The sequence below is a fragment of the Sorex fumeus genome, unplaced genomic scaffold (assembly GCF_029834395.1).
Source record: "Sorex fumeus unplaced genomic scaffold, SorFum_2.1 ptg000063l, whole genome shotgun sequence".
NCBI classification, from domain to species: domain Eukaryota; kingdom Metazoa; phylum Chordata; class Mammalia; order Eulipotyphla; family Soricidae; genus Sorex; species Sorex fumeus.
The window spans coordinates 44,743,711-44,767,213 of NW_026606120.1; the positions used below are offsets into that span (position 1 = coordinate 44,743,711).

The 23,503-nt window shown below is 51.0% G+C and overlaps 1 protein-coding gene across 1 annotated transcript; it reads left to right on the plus strand.

The window, feature by feature from the left end:
- The first annotated feature begins 6,654 nt into the window (after window positions 1-6,654).
- Window positions 6,655-19,955, plus strand: CCDC92B (coiled-coil domain containing 92B). The gene is made up of 3 exons (XM_056127875.1): window positions 6,655-6,940; window positions 12,566-12,613; window positions 19,328-19,955. Exons 1-3 carry the CDS (start codon window positions 6,688-6,690, stop codon window positions 19,936-19,938), a joined length of 912 nt encoding a protein of 303 aa, XP_055983850.1. The 5' UTR covers window positions 6,655-6,687; the 3' UTR covers window positions 19,939-19,955.
- The last annotated feature ends 3,548 nt before the right edge of the window (window positions 19,956-23,503 follow it).

Genomic DNA, 23,503 nt, shown 5'->3' on the forward strand with positions numbered 1-23,503 from the left:
ATGCACCAGTATCTTCGGCTGCTCTCTTGACATCTATGTCTCCTTATTGGAAGTATGAAATCTAAGATACCTTAGCTGAGTCTTACTTTCTCTGTAAATCTGCTCCTTCATCAGTCTGCTCCCGGGTCCACTAATTCACTCACTTGTGCGCTCTGCAAGTATTTACTAAGTACCTTCCTTGTGCCAGATACTGTGAGAGATTGTCAAGGAACAGGAGAAAACAAAAGAGAGTCCTTCATCTTATCTTGCCAACAATCTGGCAGGGGGAAAGAGACAATAAACAAAAATGCAGTATATTCATGCCTGAAGAGTTCCTGGGGGAAAACCAATGCAGATTTAGGGAGTGATGCTGAGAAATTTTTATTCTGAATTAGATGATCAGGCAAATGCCCTGAGATAGAGAGTAGAAACCTGAATAAAGGAAGGAATGGACAAGGAGAGTTTCTTGCTGAAGGGCATACTGTACAGAGGGCATAGCACATCCAAAATCTGGAGCCAAAGGTGTTCTTGGTGGATTTAACAGTCTTTAGAGTTTATCACCGGTAGCTGGAGCGATAGTACAACCGGTAGGGCGTTTGCCTTGCATGTGGCCAACCTGGGTTCGATTCCCAGCATCTCATATGGTCCCCCAAGCACCTCCAGGAGTAATTTCTGAGTGCAAAGCCAGGAGTGTAACCCCTGTGCGTTGCCGGGTGTGACCCAAAAAGCAAATAAATAAATAGAGTTTATCACCAAGAGTGTACTTCGGTCAAGGAGCAGCAAGAAAGTGGAATGGCTGAAGTGGATGAGAACAAACAAACCAGGAGCCACTGTAGGGTCTGATAAGAACATAGGATTTTGTTTTACTCTGATGGGAAATTTTCAGGTGAGGGTTTGAGAGGGGGTTGGGCTGACGTGACCAGATTGCTAAAGGAACTCTGCTGCATAGAAAACCAGGGTAAGAGTGGAAGGCAGAACCTGCTAGGAGGGTCCTGCCATGGCACAGCGGAGGCATGATGGAGGCTCTGATTAGGGTGACAGTCAAACTGATTGGATTTGGATTCAGGATTTGGAGTCCTGTGGGTCCTTCTGATAACTGTAATCCAGCCATCTGGGCTAGCTGTTCAATGAGAAGGTCGAAGGATGTGGTGCTGTTTGGGCCCTGAAGTGCTCAGGATCATTAAAGCCACCCCAGCAGTATTCAGGGACCTCCAGGGCTGGACCAGCAATGTCCAGAGAACCAGGTGGTACTGGGGATGGAACTGACGTTAGCCACATACAAGGCATAAGCTTGTATGTACTTAAGCCATACCCTTGTACTGGCTCTTAGGATACTTTTTCTTTTTTTTAAAATTTTTTATTATTATTATTTTACTTATTATTTATTTATTTTGCTTTCTGGGTTACACCTGGCGATGCATAGGGATTCTCCTGGCTCTGCACTCAGGAATCACTCTTTGCGGTGCTCAGGGGACTATATAGGATGCTGAAAATCAACCTGGGTCGACCACATGCAAGGCAAATGCCCTACCCACTGTGCTATCGCTCCAGCCCCTAGGATAGTTTTCAAGCTAAGAATGACCGGATTTGAAGACAGATTGACTAGGGAATATAAAGAAAGAGGGGAATCAAAGGTGACTCCTGATTTTGGCCCTAGCAAATGTCGGTGTTATGTATCAAAATGGTGAATCGTGGGTAAGAGCAGGTTTGTGGGTGGGATGGGAACTATGCAGTGTTGGGCTTTGGCAGTTTGAGAGCTCTACTGAATATCCGAATGGAGATATTGGGGCCAGAGAGATAGTACAATGGGAAAAGATGCTTGCCTTGTTTGTGGGTGGAACTGGATTCAATCCCCGGCACACCATATGGTTGCCCAGCCCTCGAGGAGTGATCTCTGAGTGCAGAGCCAGGAATAAGACCTGTGTACCACTAGGTGTGTTTTTGAAAAAATTTTACTTTATCAATTTATCATTGATCTACAGTCTACAATTTTGTGAAATTCCAGAAACTTAACTCTATTCGCCAATGTGTTTAGGTGTCACCAGCTCCATAATTAAAAAGACATTGACCCCAGATATGAGAATAAAAAGAAACATAAAGTAAGTGAACATAAAATGATCAAAGTCATCAAAACTGAAGATTTTTTCTATAGAACTGAGCTTAGGGGAACAGGTGGAAAGAAGCAGAGTCTCCGGGGGCAGGTGTGGATGTTGGAATGATGTGTCTGTGAAAAGTATGAGTAACAATATCTTAAATTCCAGTTCCTCAGTAAAGATAGTATTTTAAAAAATGGAGATGCTAGGGGGCCAGAGTGGTAGTACAGAGGGTAGGATGCTTGCCTGGCATGTAGCTGACCAAGGTTCATTTCCTGGCATCCTATATGATCTCCTGAGTACCACCCCTAAGAATGATTCCTGAGTGAAGAGCCAGGAGTAACCGCTGAGCATCGCAGGGTATGGCCCAAAAGAAAAAAACGTTAGCAGTCAGTTGGCTAACTAGTGGAGAGGTAGTTCAGGAATCAGCATAAAATACTATTTATGCCATGGATTGGACAAGATCACCTAGGGGAAAGAGAACTGATGGAAAAGAGACTGAAAGAAAAGAGGCTGAAAACAAAAGGTGAGGAAATGGGAAATGATGCTAGCAGAAAATTGACTGGTAACCCAGGGATCTCCCTTCCCATTCTCATGACCTAACCTAACCCATTACCAAATCCTGTCATTTTTGTCCTGAAAATGCAGCAGAAGCTTCTTTCCATCTTCATCCTATCACCTGTTCTGGGCATCCATCATGTCTCACCTTACCTGCAGGCACGTTCTTCTAACTTTCCTCCCCGCATCTTCTCTGCTCACAGTCTACCTTCCCCACAACAATCAGCATAATATTTTTTGTTGTTGCTGAAGGGATGTGGTGGGGAACATACCTGGTGGTGCTCAGTGAGGGACAGATCAGGGCCCCATTTGTTGGTGTGGGTTGCACCCAGGGCCTCTAAGTACTTTTGTTTGTTTGGGGGCCACACCTGGTGGTATTCAGGGCTTACTCCCGGCTCTGCACTTAGGGATCACTCCTGGCGGGATTTGAGGACCATATGGTTTGCTGGGGATTGAGCTAAGGTATACTGCATGCATGCAAGTGCCTTATCTCTCTGGCCCTAGTTCTTGTTGCTGCATAACAGATTACCATAAATCACATGTCTAAAGTACTGTTTCTAAGGATCAGGTGTCTGGCACATTTTTATTTATTTTTACTTTTTGGGGGGAGGGGTCACACCTGGAAATGCACAGGGGTTACTCCTGGCTCATGCACTCAGGAATTACTCCTAGAGGTGCTTGGGGGACCATATGGGATGCTGAGAATTCAACCCACGTCGGCTGTGTGCAAGGCAAACCCCTACCCACTGTGCTATTGCTCCAGCCTTTCTGGAACATTTTAGCGGGATTGTCTGCTTAGGGTCCTGCATCCTCATCTGAAATCTCTGCTGGGAAAAGATTTGCTTCCAAGACCCTTTAGTAGATTGTCGATAGGATAGACTTCCTCATGGTTATGGACGACATCTGCTTTTCTTGCTTTTGTTAGTCTGATCCCAGTCTCAGCCCTTGAGGTCTGTCTCAGGTCTTCATCCGCCACCCTTCTCACAGGCACTGTCATCTCACACTGCCAACAGCCTCCTTCAGTTGAGGCTCCACCCAGAGTGATCACTGGGTTAAGGCAAAATCAATGGATTTGAGCTCTTAATTACAACTGAACCCTTGATATGTCCTTTAGGCTCAGGAGTGAGCGAGCTCCATCATATTCGTTCTTATACTCAATGGAGAGGCTGCGGAGGAAGGTGTTCATAAAGGGGTATATCCCAGGGCTTGGGAATCTTAGGGATCATCCTAGAATTTACCTTCCACAAGGTCTTGGTCTAAAATTACTTTTTCGGGAACTGGAGAGACAGGATGGGGGGGTGAAGGCGCTTGCCTTGCATGGCCCCAGTTTGATCCCCAGCACACCATATGGTTCTCCCTCCCCAACTCTCTCCCTCCTCAACACCCCCAGCACAGCCAGGAGTAATCCCTGAGAGCAGAAGCAGAAATAAGCCCCAAGTAGCACCAGGTGTGACCAGGAAAAGCTAATAAATAAATAAAACTTCCCTGTCCCCAAATCTAAGATGCTTCTTATTTTATGTTCTTTAGGTTTCTTTGTTGTTGTTGTTGTTGTTGTTTTGTTTATTTGGTTCTGTTTTGTTTGGCTTTGGATCACACTCAGCATCATCATCAGGGGTTACTCCTGGCTTTGCACTCAGAGATCACTCCTAGTGGTCTCAGGGAACCATAAGAGGGTACTGGGGATTTGGGATACTGGAATCAAACCTGGGTCAGCTGTGTGCAAGGAAAGTGTCCTACCTGCTTAACTATCACTCTTACCTCTATAGGTTTCTTTGGTGTAATATCACAGATTACAATTATGTACTTAATGATATTGTTGTTTGCTGCATTAGTTATTTGTCTGATTCTTTCCTCTTCATCCTGTGAACTCTCTCCATGAGAGCAGGGATTTTGTTTCATCACAGTGTCCCCAGAACCATGTTTGGTAATAGCAAATGATTAAATGAGGGGCTAGAGATATAGCGCAGTGGGGAAAGCTCTTATCTTACACATAGCTGACCTAGATTCAATCCTCAGCATCCCATATGATTTCCCCAAACCATGTCAGGAGTGATCCTTGTGACCAGAGCCAGGAGTAAGCCCTGAGCATTGCCCTGTGTGGACTCAAAAACAAAAGCAAAAAAAAAAAAATCGAGGAGCCTAAGAGATAGTATAGTAGGTAGGGTGCTTGCCTTGCACGCAGCCCACCCAGAGCCCAAATCCCCAGTACCCCTTATGGTTCCCCGAGCCCACCAAGTAGTGATCCATGAGCACAGAGCCAATAGCACGCCCTAACACCACCAATATGACCCAAACACACACATACACATAGAATTTGAATGCATGATAAATAGGTAAATTATTCATATTTTTCTTGACATTTTTCTCCGGTTCTCATCTCCTCACTCTTACTAAATTGTAACTTTGTGAGATTTATCTGTTTCATGTAAATCTTAAAATTATTAGCATAGACTTATTCGTGCTATTAATTTTTTAAATTTATATATCTGTAGGCTCGCTTTTCATGCCTGTATTCTCCCTTGCAAATGTATCCTGCTTGTTTGCCCCTATATTTCTTTACTTGCCTATTTCCACTCTGGATAAGAAGCCTGTGTTCTCTCTTGAACACACACATTTCTTTTTTTTTGGGTACTGGGGATTTGGGATACTGGAATACTTGGGAATTTGTTTTGAAAATATCAAAGGGAAGAAATGGGTAAATCAAGATATGAATTAAACAGTTCACACCTTAAATATTTAGAGAAGACATATTGCAAAATGGAAGCCTTGGGAAAAGTGCTCTTTGTTTCTTACTTTAATACCTACAGCAGTCCTAGTATGGCTACCATTAATAACCCTAGTTTATAGGGAAGTGGGGGAAGGGTTCAGAGAAATTATCTTCCCTACCCAAAGTCACAAAGCAGGTAGCTGAAAGAGCCAGGACTTTTCTCAGTTTGAAACCTTTGGATCCCAAAGACTTGGTTGGAGCACTGCATCCACCACATCATTTACTGGCTATGAACTGGAGCAAGTCCCTTCTTGTCTGGTCTTAGTTTCTTTGTGAAAGCGGGTGGTAATACTACAGAGTGTTTGGCAGAAGTGAGATTATGTGTATAAAGTTCCTTAAACAGTGAGTAATGGCCAGTAAATGTAGCCAGTGATTCCCACAACCCAAAGGGCTATCTTCTCTAAACCAAATGGCCTGTTTATTGGTTGAATTAAGTTGAATCTAAGGAAGATGAAGAAAAGTCCTGGAAGAGAAGCCCATGAACTTGTGGTTCTTGGGTGGACCTGCCTGAGGTCCCCACTGAGTCATATCTCCCGTGACTCTTCAAACTATCTTTAAAAGAAATTCTGGGCTGGAGCGATAGCACAGCAGGTAGGGCATTTGCCTTGTACATGGCTGACCCGGGTTCAATTCCCAGCATCTCATATGGTCCCCCAAGCATTACCAGGAGTAATTCTTGAGTGTGTGAGTCAGAAGTAACCTCTGTGCATTGCCGAATGTGACCCAAAAAGCAAAAAATAAAATTAAAAATTAAAAAAAGAAATTTTGGGCTGGAGCGATAGTACAATTGGTAGGGCGCTTGCCTTGCGCGTGGCCAACCCAGTTTCAATCACCAGTATCCCATATGGTCTTTCAAGCCCCCCAGGAGTGATTCCTGAGTGCAAATCCAGGACTATGTCCTGTGTACCACCAGATGTGGCCCCTTAACAAGTGGGGAAGAAATTTGGGGTGGGAGCTGAGGAGATAATACAGCGGGTAAGATGCTTCCCTTGCGTGTGACTGACATGCAAGGTGCAGTCCCCAGCACCACATATGGTCTCCTCAGCACCACCAGGAGTGACCCCTGAGCACAGAGCCAGGAGCAAGCCCTGAGCACTCTTTGGTGTGACCCCAAAAGCTAAATAAACATACTGGGCAGAGAAATAAAGTCATTTTCCTCTTAGTCTATGTTTCTCCATCTGTTTAATGCAAATATTTTGTACCACCCTGCCGGCCCATGTACTTGTTCATGAAGTTTCCACAGGTAAGTAAAAGGAACTGACCACCTTAGCAGAACTTTTTTTTTATCTGATGTCAACAGGACCCCAGCTTGGAGGAGAATGGGGTGATCAGAAAACAGGCAGGGCAGATGGGTCCAGAAGGTATAGGTTCACCTTGTCATCCTCCCCAGGTGGGGCCCAGGCCGGGGTTGCCATGGATACGGTGTCCCTGGAGCATCAGATCCAGAGTGTGCAACGCCACATCAGCTTCCTGAAAAAGGAGCAGATGGCCCTGCTGCGGGACCTGCACCTGGAAATCCTGAGGCTACAGAAACGCTGCTCAGGTGAGGTTCAGGGGAGGAGCTGGGGCACTGGCCTCAGAGGTGCTGTCTCTGTTGGGTGCCCACCAGGAGCCTCTCCATAATTCTGCCAAGTAGTTGCTTATCACCTTTGGAGGGATCGGGACACTTTGTCTTAGAGAGGTGGGAGTGAGCTACAAGTTTCAGAGCAAACAGCTCTGGTTAGGCAGCAGAGGAAAACCTGGGGTCCATCCCAGGGACGTACACTCCTTTTGTACTAGATGTTTATATCTCACCCCCCAGCCCTCAAGTCTGGGGCCAGACAGAGATAGTACAATGGATAAGGGACTTGTCTTGCATGCAGATGACTCCGGATTGGTCCCTGGTGCTGTTTATGGTTTTGTGAGCACAGAGCCCTAAGCACCACTGGGTGTGGCCCCAAAACAAAGCAAAAAAGAAAAGAAAAGAAAAGAAAGAATCCCTCAGTCTGGCTGGGAGATGCTCCAACCTGCAGGTATCAAGATGTGCAGACAGTGGGTTGGAGGGATAGTACAAAAGGTAGCGCATTTGCCTTGCACATAGCCAGCCCGGGTTTGATCCCAGCATCCTGGGATCAAACCTGGGCTGGCTGATCTCTTGAGCCTGGCAGGAATAATTCCTGAGTGCAGAGCCAGTAGTAATCCCTGAACACTGCCAAGTCTGGCCCCAAAACCAAAATACTACATTAATTAAAACTGAGCACTTCCTGATATGGCACAGAATTTTTAGGGGTGGAGGGAGAGAGAAAGCCCACAGGACTTCTCAGGCAGAACACAGGTGCTTGTGAGGTCTTGGGGGTTGGAGCCTAGCTCCCAGCTCCCAGGGGAGGGAGTATTATTATTCCCTGAATGCTCAGTGTGATTTAGATAGAACTGTTATAAGGAATGAGGGTAGAAAAGGCATTCCAAAGGAAAGGAACAATGTGGCAAAGTCCACAAGGTAGGAAACTCAGAAGCTAAAACTCTGAGGGGCCAGAGCAATAGTTCAGAGGGTAGGGTGTTTGCCTTGCATGCAACCAAGCCAAGTTCAATTCCAGACATCCCAAATGGTCCCCCAAGCCACCACCAGGAGTAACTCCTGAGTGCAGAGCCAGGAGTAAGCACTAAGCATTGCTGGGTGTGACCCAAAATTAAAAAAAAAAAAATGAGAATTGCAAAGCATGGTTTGCATGAGGGGCCCAGGTTGAATTCCCAGCACTAGGGTCCTCAAGCCCCCTTGGGAGTGACTCCTGAGATTCAAGTCAAGAGTAACCCCTAAGCACCATAGGGTGTGGGATCTCCCCAAAAAATTTTGATTTGAAGGTCTGAGGTGATAGTACAGTGTGTAGGCCATTTGCCTTGCGCACAGCCAACCCGACACCCCATATGGTCCCCTGAGCACTGCCAAGAGTGATTCCTGAGTGCAGAGCCAGGAGTATCCCCTGAGCATCGGCAGGTGTGACCCAAAAGCAAAAAAACATTGAGAAATACAACTGAAACCAGATTGTGGATGACATTGACAAATACCAGAACAACTGGGAAGTCACTGGACGTCCTGGAACAGCATCCCACTATTTTGAGAAACTGAGTCTGGGAAACCAGAGACATGGGTAGGGCTCTTGGCTTGAACATGGCTGACCTTCGATTGATACCCAGAACCATGAGGAGTGGTCCCTGAGCACTGCTGGAAGCTGCGTCCCCACCCCAACAAGAAAAAATATATATTTTTAAGAAAAAATAAAAACTCAGTCTGGGTATTAGTTGTAGAGAAGATGAATGGTGAGAGTAGGAGGCAGGTTGACTTGTCACGGAGCTGACATGAAGCTCCAGAGGATGGGTGAAAGGGATGGGAAGGGGAGGACCAGTGGGAGGCTGATGAAAGAACCTGGCAGCCATTTCTTTCCTGAGCAGGACCGAGGAAGGCAGCAGGAATGTAGATAACTCCGGACCTGCCTTCTGCTCTTGAACCCCGGCTGCCTTACTTTCGGAGGCTTGACTGATCCAGATGTTCACCCAGGCCAATGAAAGTATAGGCTTTAGAGCCAAGACTCATAAGAAGTCTCAGCTGGAAAGTATGAGCAGGTCATCTAGGGGCCAGGGATGTGGCTGAGTATAAAAGCATGGGCCTGCATGCATGATAACTGGGCTTCCATTTTTAGTATTGCAAACGGGGGGCGGGGGCGGGGGAGAATCAATAGACAAGCAGGTAACAGAAACGCAGCAAAAAAATGTTAAGACAATGGCAGTGTCAGGATTAGAACCCAGAACCCCATCTGAACCATACCTGCCTTGGAAGCTTTCAGCACATTCTCTCCCTAAGATGCTCAGAATTCACTCCCATCCAACCCTTGCTCACAAGAGGCTCCCTATTCCCCACAGGGAAACTGAGGCCTCCAGGGTGCTAGTGACTTGTCTGGCTTCTCTCTCTGACTCCCGGCTCCTGCAGCCTCCTCCAGCTCCATCTACGCATTCAGCTGTCACAGCCCAAGGCCAGGCTGCTTGCAGTCTCCCCCAAAGACTGGCTGGCAGCCCAGGGACTGTCCACCTCTGCCTGACCTCACCTCTCTTTATCGCAAGCATAACTTGAGAAGAAATTCGAGAATTGCACTAGCCACTGAGAGCCTGAGGGTCCATAGCTTCCCTCTTAATTTCTCTTTGTTTTGCCCCAGTAGCTTTTGGTCAGGACAGCCCAGGAGCCAAAGAAAATGTAATGGGGCAGGAACCAGGGGCCCTCAGCCCCACCCCTCTCAGATGGATATGATCCTGCAGCCACTTGGTTATTGATTCAGAAGATAAAAATATCTCCAGGCTGGCCTGAAGCAGTCAGTCCTGGGGCAGAAAAGACTGAACAGGGCCCCCCCTTCCAGTGGCTGTGGAATGAGGAGAACAGGGCAGGCCAAGATTTCTAAAAAGGAGCTCAGGGCCTGAGAGGTAGCTCTGTGGACTGCAGTCACCCGCTTCTCTCCCACTCTCATGCAGGGTCCTCTGAGCAAGAAGCTGGGGATAGCCCCAAGCACTGGGAGGTGTGGGTTCCAAACAAAACAAAACAAAACAAAAACCCAAGATAAGTATAAAGGAGGTGAAAGAAGGATCCAGAGCTTGGAAGGAGGATTGAAGTAGGAGCTAAGGACCTAAGGCGTGCAGTGGCTGCCAAAAGGTGCCGACACAGATGTTCTGGGCGGGCGCTCAGTGACCCGGATGATCACCAGAGCCATCCCTGTCTATTGGAGCCCCAGCTAAGGTCTCGGCTGATTGTTTTCCCTCGTTTAATCCTGGCAGCAGTCCCTTGAGATATGGTATTTTGTCCCCTTTTTTCAGATGGAAAAACCGAGGGTCAGAGGTGCTGTCATTGTCAGGATCACACAGTGTATCTGACCCCTGAGCGTGCTCCCCTAAATTGGGGCGGGCTCTGGCCAGAAGATGGGCTGGTGGGGGGATTTTCTGGTCTGGGGAGTGGCACCCATCTGGAGTTCTCAGTCCCCTGCCCCAACTCCTGTGGTTAAAGGCTGAGCAGAAACCAGTTCACAAGGAGTTAGTGACAGAGCCAAAATCCCTTGCGCCTGGTCCCTGAACTCAGTCCAAGGTCCCTGGGGCTCCATCACAGCCTTGGAGGAGGTGCCAGAAAGCTCTGGGGAGTGCTGGCAGCAGAGTCCTCCCAGAGGCACCAGGGCCTGAGGAGGTTCAGGCTCAGGTCACAGCAGGAGCCCAGCACCTGGTCCTCGGTCACCTAGCAATGGTTGGCTCCCCAAAATAGACACCTCCAGCAAGCTTCTGGTTTCTAGAAATGCCTGGTGAGGCCAGAGGGGTGGGGCCGGCAGGAGGAGCGCCAAGGTTAGTCTTGGACAATTCTGCTTTGGCGTGTTTGCTTTGGCTTTGGTTTTGGGGACACATCCAGCAGTGCTACTCCTGGCTCTGTGCTCATGGATCACATCTAGCAGTGCTTGGAGGACTATATTTGGTGCTGATACTCAAACCACAAGGTGTGCCATTGTGCAGGGCAAGCACCTTATCCCAATCCTGTTTTTCTGGCCCTTGCTTTTTTCTTTTTCTAATTTAGTTGCTGCGGTGCCTGAATGGATCCCGGGCCTCACACAGGTGAAGCCTGCATGCTGTGACTGACCCACCCCCCCAGGTTAGCCTCTGTGGCCACTGCTAGACCCAAGTTCCGGGAGAGCTGCCTCCTCTGCCCCCAGGCTCACACCTCCTCCCTTTGTGAGGACAGGTACAAGGCTTGCCTTGGGGCAGGCAGTTGTGGCTCCCAGGGCACCTCCTGCTTCTTCCCAGCTCTTTTTGTTTGTTTTTGTTTTGGGGCCATGCCCTGTGAGGCTCAGGGCTTACTCTTGGCTCAGCGATCACTCCTGGTAGAGCTCACGAGGACCATATGGGACGCTGGGGATCAGACACAGATTGGTTGCATGCAAGGCAAGTGCCCTACCTCTGGACTCTCTCTGGTTCCCCTTTCCCAGCTCTGGGCCCCTGGTGGAGTTGGGGGCGTAGAGATGAGGCTGGGAAAGTGATCAGACACACGTGGGCAGCTGGGCGCTAACGCTCTGCGAAGACAGGCAGACCGAAGACAGGTGGTGACTGGATGGTGCCAAAGCCCTGAAGAGATTGGCCTGGTATCCCTGGAGTTGATGGGCTCTGCTGCTTCCCAGCCTTGCCTCTTCAGGTCGGACCAAGACCTATGCTGGCTGTGTAACACCAGGTGGCGCTGTCCTCCCTGAAGCCCCTGTGACCTTGTGGAATTCAGCCCCGCCTACCCTGGGAGAGCGGCAGGCTGAGGTTCAAAAAATAACCGACCCGGCAGTACTAGCTGTGGAAGTGGTGAGGCCATGTGTCTTAGTAGCAGCCAGCCAACCGCCCCGAGTCCCCGCCAGTGTCCCCAGGATACACCAGCCTTCTCACAGCCGCCACTAACCCCCAAAGTCTCTGTGCCCCATGCAGTGGAGGACCCCCAAATGACTTGGAAAATGGTAAATGGTTATATATTGGCTCTAAGAAAGGGAGAATCCTGCTCAGCCACAAAAGCAAGTCAGGGTTGGAGCGATAATTCAGTGGGCAGGGCATTTACCTTGCACACAGCTGACCCGAGTTTGATCCCTGCCACCCTGTATGGTCCCCTAAGCTTGCCAGGAGTGATCGATAATTGAGCACAGAGCCAAAGAAGTGAGCTCTGAGCACTGCCAAGTGCAAAAAAAAAAAAAAAAAGAAAAGAAAAAAAGATAGCCACCACAGCTTCAGCCACAAATCTTGTGCTGGAAAAGATCTCTGGACTTTTAATCAGACAAATCAGCCTCAGAATCTTCATGCTGGTTATTTCTGGGCTCTGACTCCCTGGTTCTCTCTCTCTCTCTCTCTCTCTCTCTCTCTCCCCCTCTCTCCCCCCCGCCTCTCCCTTTCCCTCTTTCTCCCTCACTCATGCAAATACACACACACACTCTCACATACACATACACATTTTCTCTCTCACACACTCACACACAAACACACTCACACACTCACACACACACTCTCCCTCTCTCTTTCTCACACACACACACTGTCTCTCTCTCTCTCACACACACACACACACACACACTGTCTCTCTCTCTCTCTCTCTCTCTCTCTCTCTCTCTCTCTCTCTCTTTCTCTCTACTTTTCTCTCCACCGGCAGAACTGACCCATGATCTGGAGATGAGAGAGGCCCAATCTCACCAGCAAGGTAAGAAAAGGATGAAGGATGCATGCTGGGGAGGTGGGGGAGGTGCCCTGGAGCCCGGCATGCCAGCTCTTCCCCACCACTAACTTAGGAGAACCCCAGTCTACACACCGGGATAGTTGCTCCTCGGCTTGGCATGCAGGGTGCAGCATCAGCCCCACTTGTTTCATTAGTGTGTAACTGCAGTACTCCCCATGCACAGCTGGGCCCCAGGCACAAGCATGACTTCTTGGCACTGTAGTTGTAGCAACTCCACTGAAATAATTGGTTACAGATTATTCCTTCACCCATAAAATGGAGGCAGGGGTGGGATGGGAAATGGGGTTGTGGTGTTCCATGAGTATAGAGTTTCAGTTTTGCAAGATGTTCTAATATTCTATTGCACAACAGTGCAAACATAATATTTCTGAACGTACATCTAAAAAATGATTTGTTAGGGGGAATGTAGAGATAGTACAGTGGGTAAGGTGCTTGCTTTTCACACAGTTAACCTTGGCTCAAGCCCCATCAGATCTTGTGGTCCCCTGAACTTCATGAGGAGTGATTCCTAAGCACAGAGCCAGGAGTAAGCCCTGAGCACCACTAGGTGTGGCCCCAAAATTAAAAAAAAAAAGAAAAATTGAGGGGGGTGGCCACACCTGGCAATGCTTAGGGGTTGGTTACTTCTGGATCTATACTCAGGAATAACTCCTGGCAGTGCTCAGGGGACCATATGCCAGGTCTGTCATGTGCCAGGCAAGTGCCCTACCCACTGTACTATTGCTCTGGCCCCAAAATCAAAAATTTTTTTTTTGCTTTCTGGGTCACACCCAGCAATGCACAGGGGTTACTCCTGGCTCTGCACTCAGGAGTTACTCCTGGTGGTGCTCATGGGACCATATGGGATGCTGGGAATCGAACCCCGGTCAGCCGTGTGCAAGGTAAACGCCCTACCCACTGTGCTATCTCTCCAGCCCAATCAAATTATTTTTTAATTTAAAAAAATTAATGAGGCTGGCGAGTTAGTAGAACGAATAAGGTTCTTATCTAGCACACAGCCAACTGGGTTTTATTCCTGGCACCACATGTGATCCCCTGAGCCCTACCAAGAGTGATTCCTGACCACAGAGCCAGGAGTGACCCCTGCCCCCAAATTCAAGAGGCCAGAGAGATAGTATAGTGGGTAAGGCACTTGCTTTGCATGCATTGAGCCTGGATTCAATCCTCAGTACTGTGTATGACCCCCTGCGCACCACCAGAAGTGATAACCATGGGGTGTGCCTCCCTCCCAAAAAATTATTCAGGTGGAGGCTGAAGAAATCTCGCAAAATGTAAAACACAGACCTGGCATACAAGAGTCCCAGGTTCAAGCACCACTGGGTATGGCACAAAAACAAAGAAAGCGGGGTAGAGTGATAGCACAGTGGGTAGAACATTTGCCTTGCACGCGGCTCACCCAGGTTTGATTCCCAGCATCCCAGATGGTCCCCTGAGCACCACCAGGAGTAATTCCTCAGTGCATGAGCCAGGAGTAACCCCTGAGCATCGCCAGGTGTGACCCAAAAAGCAAAAAAAAAAAAGATAAAAAGATTTAGATGTAAATTATTCCTTTTCGAGGAGCACACCCAGAAATGCTCAGGGGTTATTCCCATCTCTTCATTCAGGAATTACTCCTGGCTTTACTTGGGGGAACCATGATTCGGCTGCATACAAGGCAGATGTCCTGCTTGCATTTTATTGCTCTGGCCCCTGGCATTCCATCTGGTCTTCTGAGCCCCACCAGGAGTAATTCCCTAGTGTAGAACTGGGTATTGCTAGGTGTGTCCCCCAAATAAAACAAAATGAAGAGGGGGGCCAGCAGAATAGTACATGCATTAGGGAGTGTGTTTGCTTTACATGCAGCCAACCCATAAATTCTGTTCTTTTAATCAAAATTTAAACCTTATTTTAATGATGGGATTGCTTTGCTTAGATGTTGATCACTTGATCTCTGGGAATTGGAACTGGGACCTGTCTATTGTCTTCAATTGCAAGACACATCACTTGACATGGTCAGGGGCTCAGGAAACACTTGATTAAAAATGAAGAAGGGGAGGGGCTGGAGCGGTAGCACAGCGGGTAGGGCGTTTGCCTTGCACGAAGCTGACCCGGCTTCAATCCCCAGCATCCCACATGGTCCCCCGAGCACCACCAGGAGTAACTCCTGAGTGCAGAGCCAGGAGTTACTCCTGAGGATCGCCGGTGTGACCCAAAAAGAAGAAAAGTAAATGAAGAAGTGGAGAGCCAGAGCCATAGTACAGTGAGTTAGCATATTTGCCTTACATATGGCTGACCTGGGTTCATTCCCTGGCATCTCATATGGTCTCCTGAGCCCAACCAGGAGTAATTCCTGAGTGTAGAGCTGGCAGAAACCCCTGAGCATTGCCAGGTGTATCCTCAAAACAAAACAAAATAAAATGAAGAGGAGTACCAGAGGGATAGTACAATAGGTAGTGTGTTTGCCTTGCATGTGGCCAATCTGGGCTCGGTCCCCAATACCCCGTATAATCCCTTAACCCAGCAGGACCAATCCCTGAGTGTAGAGTCTGCAGTCAGCCCTGAGCACCACTGGGTGTGGCCCACCCCACCAAAAAAAAAAAAATGGAGAAAGCAGGAAACATAATACAGAGAGGTTCAGAGGTTCAGGCACTTAGGTCGTACTCGGCTGACCCCAGTTTGATCCCTGGAATATGGTCCCCTGAGTACCTCCAGGAATGATCCCTGAGCACAGAGTCAGAAGTAAGCCCTTAGCATTTTTTTTTTCTTTTTTGGGTCACACCCGGCGATGCACAGGGGTTAACTCCTGGCTCTGCACTCAGAATCCTGGCGGTGCTCAGGGGACCATATAGGATGCTGGGAATCGAACCCGGGTCGGCCGCGTGCAAGGAAAATGCCCTACCCACTGTGCTATCACTCCAGCCCCCAACCCTTAGCACTTTTGAGTGCAGATCAAACTCCCTCCAAAATAAAGGGGGGTGTCAAAGGGATAGCTCAAAAACCTAGGAAACATTCTTGCATTCAGGAGCTCCAAATTAAATCACTCGAATTGCAGATCCTCTGAGCACCGATGGAAGCAACCTCTGAGCACTTAGTCTGGAGTAGTCCCTGAGAATTAACAAGGGTGGCCAAAAAACAAGATGGGGGAGGGTATGTATATGGCTCAAGTGATAAGAGCACATGTCTTTTTTTTTTTTTTTTTTTTTGCTTTTTGGGTCACGCCTGGCGATGCACAGGGGTTACTCCTGGCTCTGCACTCAGGAGTTACTCCTGGCAGTGCTCAGGGGACCATATGGGATGCTGGGAATCGAACCCGGGTCGGCCGCATGCAAGGCAAACGCCCTACCCGCTGTGCTATCTCTCCAGCCCTAAGAGCACAAGTCTTTTTCTGATTTGGTTTTTATGCCACACCCAGCGGTGCTCAGGGCTTACTCTTGGCTCTGTGCTTAGAGATCACTATTGGTGGGGCTTGGGGCACCATATGGAGTGCCAATGATTGAAGATGATTGAATCCAAGTGGGTTGTGTGCAAGGCAAATGCCCTGCCCACTGTGCTATTACTCTGGGTCCTAGAGCACGTGTCTAGTACATGGAATGCCCTTTTTTTTTTCTTTTTGGGTCACACCCGGCGATGCACAGGGGCTACTCCTGGCTCTGCACTCAGGAATTACCCCTGGCGGTGCTCAGGGGACCATATGGGATGCTGGGAATCGAACCTGGGTCGGCTGTGTGCAAGGCAAACGCCCTACCCGCTGTGCTATTGCTCCAGCCCCTGGAATGCCCTTTTTGACCAGGGAGCATTGTTACTCCCCACCCTTAACACCACTGGGTTTCGCTCCTATTAAAAAAAAAAGAATTGGGGCCTAAAGATTGTATAGTGAGGGTTGAAGTGCTAGTGCAGTGGGTAAGGAACTTACCTTGAGCACAACCAACTCAGGTTTGATTTCTGGCTTCCAGTATGGTCCCCCAAGCCCTGCCAGGAATGATTCCTGAGCACAGTTCCAGGAGTCAGCTCTGAGCACTGATGGACATAGCCCAAAATCTAAAAACAGAGATAGTACGGTAAGGTGCTTGTCTTGCAGGCTGCTACCCGGTTTTAATCCTCAGCTTCAATCCCTGGTACGGTATCTAGTCCCTCAAGTACCACCAGGAGTGACCCCTGAGTGTAGAGCCAGAAGTAAACCCTGAGCAAGGCAGGTATGACCCCGACACAAAATAATAATAATAATGATTTATGATATTAAATTGTTGGTTTATTAATAAAGTCGATGATTTATTAATTTATTGTTTATCTCAAAGGGGCCAGATAACAACCCAGATAACCAGGTATGGACAATTCTATAGCAGCATTCTCTCTACTGTCCTTCCTCTGAAAGAATTTAAGGTGTCTGGGCCTGAAGAGTTAGTACAGAAATACTTGCCTTGCATGCAGCCAACCCAGGTTCAATCCCCAGTACCACATATGGTTTTCCAAGCACTTCCAGGAGTGACTCCTGAGGAAAGAGTCAGGAGTAAACCGTAAGCATGACCAGGTGTAGCTTAACCTCCCAACACTTCCTCCAAAAAAAAAAAAAAACTTATAAATCTTATAGGTTCATCTCGGCTCAAGGCACTGCACCCATGTCTTGGTTTTTGTTTTCTTTTGTGTTTTGGCTTTTGGGCTACACCCAGCAGTACTCAGGGCTCACTCCTGGCTCTGCACTCAGATATTATTCCTGGCATGCTTGCTTGGAGGACCATATGGTGTGCCAGGGATTGAACTCAGCTCGGCTACTTACAAGACAAACACCTTCTCTGTTGTACTATTGCTCCAGCCCCATGGCTTCTATGTTTTTTAAATTTTGCATCATACCTACAGTGCTCCAGAGGGTCACTCCCAGACGTGTTCCGGAATTATCTCTAGAATCAGATCAGACCTGGGCCTCCTCCACATACTGCATGTGCTCAGCACAAGAGTTCTCTCTCTTGAGCTCATACTCCATACTCAGGTTTTTATCTTTGCTCCCAGTAGGCTTAAGAAGCCTTATCTTTCTCTATCCTATCACTTGGTGATCTTCCTGCCCCTACACTGTCAGCTTATCAACCTCTATTCACAACCTTTCAAAGCTGGGGAGGGCAGGGAGGAAGTAGCCGGAGAGTGAGGGGCTGTGACTCTGTAGTAGAACATTTGCTTTTCTGAGGCACGGGATTTGATCCTGGTCATTTTTTTTTAATTGTTAATATTTGTTTGGTTTTGGGCCACAGCCATGCTCAGGGCTTACTCCTGGCGGTGATTAAGGGGACCATCCGAGGTCCCGGGGATCGAATCTGTGTCAACTGTGTCAACCTATGTCAAATGTCCTACCCGCTGTATTATCACTTCAGCCCCCCAAAATGTAGTTTTTAAAAATGTAAGAGTGGACTGGAGAGATAGGACAGATAGGGCAAACGCCTTGTATGCAACTGACCCAGGTTCAATCCGCAGGATTTCATATGGTCCCTGAGCCTTCCAGAAGTGATTTTTAAGTGCAGAGCCAGGAGTAAGCCCTGAGCACTGCATGGTGAGCCCCAAAACAAGAGAAGAAAAAAAGATGCAATAGCCATCAGGGCTGGAGAGATAACACTATGAGTAGGACGTTTGCCTTGGATGCAGCTGACGTGGGTTCAATCCCCGGCACCACATATAGGTCCCCTGAGCACTTCTAGGTGTAACCCCGCCAAAACAAAATAAGATAAAGGAAAAAAATGTAATAGTGGGGCTGGAGCGATAACACAGCAGGTAGGGCATTTGCTTTGCAGGCAGCCGACCCGGGTTCGATTCCCAGCATCCCATATGGTCCCCTGAGCACCACCAGGAGTATTTCCTGAGTGCAGAACCAGGAGTAATCCCTGTGCATCACCAGGTGTGACCAAAATTAAAAAAAGAAAATGTAATAGTGTGAGCATCAAGGCCAGGGCACTGACTTCCCTTCCCCTACTCCCTACACACTCTCTTCTTGCAGGTCCTTATTCTTGATGCTTCTCCTGAAGAGAGAGGACTTTTGCACAGTTGTTCCATTTGAAGCATCCTGATTTCTCCCCTCCGCACTACTTAACGCCTATTCTTCCTTCAGATCCCAGCTCCCTCTCCATTAGAAAAGCCGTCCTGAATGGAAAACTGTAGTCTCCAGCTACAGCCATGCGCTGACCCCCTGGCACATATGTAACCTCATTCTCATTTGTGGTTGCTGCAAACTGAGAGGAAGGCTGTATGTATCCACTGTCATCAAACACATAGGCTGAAGGCTCAGGAAGTAGGCGCCCAAGAGATAGTACAGCGGGCAGGGTGCTTGCCTTGCAGGCGGCCAGCTCACCAAGGTTCAATCTCAGGAGCCCTATGTGGTCCTCTGAGCCCTGGCCAGTAGTGATCCCTGAGCACAGAGCCAGGAGTAAGCGCTGAGCACCGCCAGGTGTGCCCTCCTCCACCCCCTACCCCTCCTGAAAGAAAAAAGAAATCATTTTGGCCCAGGGGAAGTTTTGCGTTTAAGTCGAAACCGAAACAATTAGAAGGAAGGCAAGCTTCTGGAACAAAAGGAAGGCCAACCGTGGGGAGCGAGGGAGAGCGCTCCAGGACGAGCGGCTCGGGAGACGTGCTGGACTTCGTGACGCCGATCGCGGGTCGGGTGCGGGATGCAGGCTGGGCCGGAGGGAACCTTCAGCGCTCCCCTGTGTGTCCCCTTTGCAGAGGCGGCTACCCGGGCGCTGGAGGACAAGTGCCGCGCGCTGGAGTCGCAGCTGCAGGCGCGGAGCGCGGCCAACGCCGAGCTGCGGCGGGAGGTGGCGCAGCGCGAGGCGCTGGTGTCGGCGCTGCGCTGCAGCCTGCGCGCCGAGGAGCGCCGCTTCCTGGAGGAGCTGCGGCGCCGCAGCCACCGCGCCACCGTGCTGGGCACCGAGCTGCAGAAGCACACCGAGGCGGCCGCCTACCTCTCCTGCCAGCTGCGCGCGGCGCGCCAGAGACTGCAGAGCCCGCGCCCCGGCGCCGCCGCCGAGCCCCGGCCTCGACGGCGCGCCCCGCGGGCCCGACGCCCGCCCCCCGCCGCGGCCGAGGCCAGCGCCAAGGGCCCGGGCCGGGACTGGGCTGCCTGGGACCGCGCGGCCGGCACCCCGGACGACCCCGACGCCATGCCCGACCCCGCGCTCTTCCTCTATGCCCGGAGGCCCCCGCGGCCCCGCGCTCGCAGCCCGCGCCCCCTGCCTCCCCAGGAGCCCCCGGACCACGCCGGCCCGCAGCCTGGGCCCTGCCGGAGCCCCCCGGCAGCGCCCAGAGCCCCGCGTGTGACCGGGGACCCGGAGTAGGCGCTGGGTCCGCGGAGTTGGGGGCGTGGGGGTGAGGGGCGCGGCGCGGGCGGGGCCGGGGCCGAGGGCGCGGCCCCAGATACCCTGCAGGGCCGATCCCCCCCCCACCCCGCCTTTTGTATTCCCCAGCGTTTCCGAAGCTTCGAGTTCCCGCTGCCTCGAGGCTGCACCTCCTCGGGCTGAGCGAATGCACTTTTTCTGTGGCGATTCTCGCCGTGCCCATCCTTATCTGCTCCCCACCCTGCCGTTGGGAGGTGTGGGCTGGCACGCCCTACCCGGGGAAAGCTGACAATCGTTGGGCGGGAGGGGAGGCTGGGACTCCGAGTGGGGCAGAGTACCCCGAAGCCTTTCAGCTCCCCCTTCCACCCGCCCCAGCCCCGCACGGCCCACCCTTCCCACCCTTCCCACCGAGCCTGCCTTGGGGGAGCGGCTCCCAACAGAGACTAGAGGTTTGACCTTTTCCTTGGCAGCAACTTCCTCCTCCCCACCCCACCGGTAGGTCCGTCCAGGTGAGCACCCCAGACTTTAGAAGGGACCTTCTCCCAGAGCCCCGGGAGGAAAGGGGCCTCTTGGAAGTTTGCATTCCTGATTTGCTGTGGTGCCTGTGGGCTGGTTTGGGGTACAGTCGGCCCTGGGACCCCCCAGGCTCATTGCATGGGGGAGAACATGAGGATGTCCTTCCCCTCCAATGTGTTGGGAGCCCTGCAGAGCTGAGATTTCAACCGATGGCTCCCGCATGCAAAGCATGTGCTGCTGCCCTTTGAGCTGTTCTTCTCCCCAAGCCCGCTGATGGCGGCCCTTCCTCCAAGGCAGCCTGCGTCCACCCCAGAGAGAGTGGCAGAACCTGGGGGGGAGGGGGGGCGGAGGAGCTACCTGCCACTATGTTCTCTGCAGTGGAACCCTCCAAAGCCTCCAGCTGTCACAAGAGTCTGTGGGAGCAGGCTGGGAAGCTGCAGTCAGCTCCCAGGGTCCCCAGCCCTGTTTACTGGTGCTAACTCTGCCCAGGTTCCTACGGAGCTGGCTGCAAGAAGGGCCTGAAGGTCTTTGGGAAAGACCGTGGTTGAGAGAGCTGAGGGTTTTGCTAGGGTTGAGGAGAACTCTTCCACTCCAGGAATTTCCCCCCGCGCCTCCCCCCCCAAACTTGATAGCGTGGGGGGGGGCAGTGCTCATTTGTCTAGGTTGGGGAGTGGAGTGATGCCAGGTAGACCTCCCCGCCTCCTCCTCCTCCTCCCCAGGACTCCTGTCACTACCAAAGGCCAGAAGTGCTGCGGAAATGCAGCTTGTCACCCCAGCCCAGAAAGACAGCGCCCTGGTACACCCGCCACTGCCCCCCAGCCACGCCCTCCCTGCTCTGAGGGTCCTATGTCACATCCTAAGTGCCTGTGGGGGCTGTCCAGTGGGGGGAGAGGCCTTCACCTCACAAACCCCCCCATCCTGGCTGGCTGGGCCTGGTGCTCTGTCACCCAGGGCTTGGGGAAGGGAGAATCTAGGAGGACCCCCTTCTCCATCATGTCCCCATGAGGAAAATGCAGAACTGCCCCCATCAGCACCGCTCTCATTCTGTCTGTTAGAGGGAGGGAAACCCCCACCTGGGGTCTTGGCCGCAGCCCACAAGGCCCCTTCCTGCCCACCTCAGACCTGCCCCTGGGTGCACAGCCCCCGACGCCCTGATGGCAAAGGTCTGGACACGCAGTGCATTCCTGTCCAACTTGAGCCCCAGTGACGGCCTGGGGTCTCTCCCTGCCCCCCCTTCCCTGCCCCTCAGTCTCTGGTCGTGCCTCTGCCGTCTCTGTCCCCCCCCCAGAGTGTGACTTTGTCCCCCTCATCCTGTCATGCTCCATCCTGATGTAGCCTGTGAAGAAACCTCCCCTCCCTGCTGAAATCCCTCAGTGGGACTCGGGGGTGGGGTGGGGAGCGGCTCTTCCCTTCCAGAGGAGGTTCCCCAGACCCTCATCTCTCATAACCACACTTCGTTGGAGGGACAGTGTGACTTTGTGATGCTGGCCCTTTTGTGGAGATGGGGGAGTCCTCTGTCCACCTTCCTACCCTCTAAAAGCCATAGCTGTGCCCTCTTGGTCCCCCCTCGGCTCTATAGCAATAGCTGTTGTCCCCTCTTCTGAGTACCCTATTACCTAGCTGGCCCCAGCCAGACCCCCACTCCAGGAGCCTCGGGTGGCCCGCCTGCCTCTCCCCAGGAACCCGTCAGCACTCCCAAAGCCTGTCCCTCTCCCAGAGTCCAGAGATAATGACACTTAATTGTTTGTGGGGTGCTTGGAGATCCCCCAGATGAAAGGTACTGAGTGTTGGGGTGGCTGACTCACTGACTCTCAGTTGAGATGGGGGTGTCTGAAAAAGGAAATAAAGCAGCCCTGTCCGCTCCCTGGAACGAGGCAGAGACCTTGCTTCACCCCTGGCCCCCAGTTTGGGAACAGAACTTTTAGTGCAGCATGATTGAAACTGGAGTCAGCAGGGCCCTTGGCCTTAGCACCCCAAACCTTTCCGCCTTATGATCTGGGAATAACTCCGCTTTGGGCTTCCGGCCCTCCCTGTCCCCTCAACCTGGAAGTACCTGCCAAAGGAAAGGCCCTCAGAGGCCCTGGACCCTCTGGAGGAACTAGAAGAGACAGGATGATTTCTCCCTTTCTCCTCTCTTGTCTACTGAGGAAGCCCCATGGGGGTAAGCAGCAGATTGACTTGGACACTCAGGGGCCCCAAGGATGGACAGACCAGAAGGACAGCCGCAATGGGGCCCCCTTCCCGTCCTGGAAGCCAGCAGCTACCTGTGGGCAACGCCAGCAGGAGATTCTGTGTCTCTGCCCCTAACACCCTATCCCCACCCCCCATATCTTACACATAGAGGCTTCATGGGGGAGGGGAGGTGGATGAGGGCCCGGGACAGCACTAAGCAGCCTGTGGATGAGGTGCCAGCCCTGCCAGAGGGGACAACGCGGTGGCACGCGCCCTATGGGCAGGACAGGAATCAGCTCCCAGTTCACTGTTGGCTGTGCTTTTTAATCCAATGCTTTTCAGAGTGTATTCACTCACCCACAGAAATAGAGCCCTTTGCTTTAGGGGTGACTGTCATATGCCTTATTCTTAATAAAAGATCTGAAAAACACCCCAGGCAGATGTCTGTGGTCACTTGCCTTCTCCACTCTGACTCCCACAGCTTGAGGAGAGGAATGGAGGTGCTAGAGGAAAAATATGAGCGCTGCCCCTTCTCCCTCCAGGCCGCCCCATCCACCATCCGTCAGGCTGGGAGCCGGGGAGCAGGCCAGAAGGGCTCTGTGTGAAAATGGCTCCTTGCTGGCCCTGAAGGAATGCGAGGTTCTGTCCTCGTTAGCCCTGTTGGCTGCTTCTTCCTCGGCACCCTCTGTCACCTTTCTCAGAAGCAAGTGTCCCCACGTGCCAGAGCTACACTCTGTTCTCTGCCACTGTAGAGATTGCCCTGGGCACAGCATACTCATTAGTCACAGGATTTTCAGCCTGAACATTTCATTTCACAGGCTGTGTATGTGGGGATGACTTGGCAGCAAAATCAGCTGTGCATACTAATGTTACAGTG

Bases quoted from the DNA above. Each gene is read 5' to 3' on its own strand.
- CCDC92B (XM_056127875.1), top strand. From the start codon at position 6,688: ATGTCAACAGGACCCCAGCTTGGAGGAGAATGGGGTGATCAGAAAACA. The intron at 6,941-12,565 runs GTGAGGTTCAGG...CTCCACCGGCAG, and splicing joins GCTACAGAAACGCTGCTCAG to AACTGACCCATGATCTGGAG. The intron at 12,614-19,327 runs GTAAGAAAAGGA...TCCCCTTTGCAG, and splicing joins GGCCCAATCTCACCAGCAAG to AGGCGGCTACCCGGGCGCTG.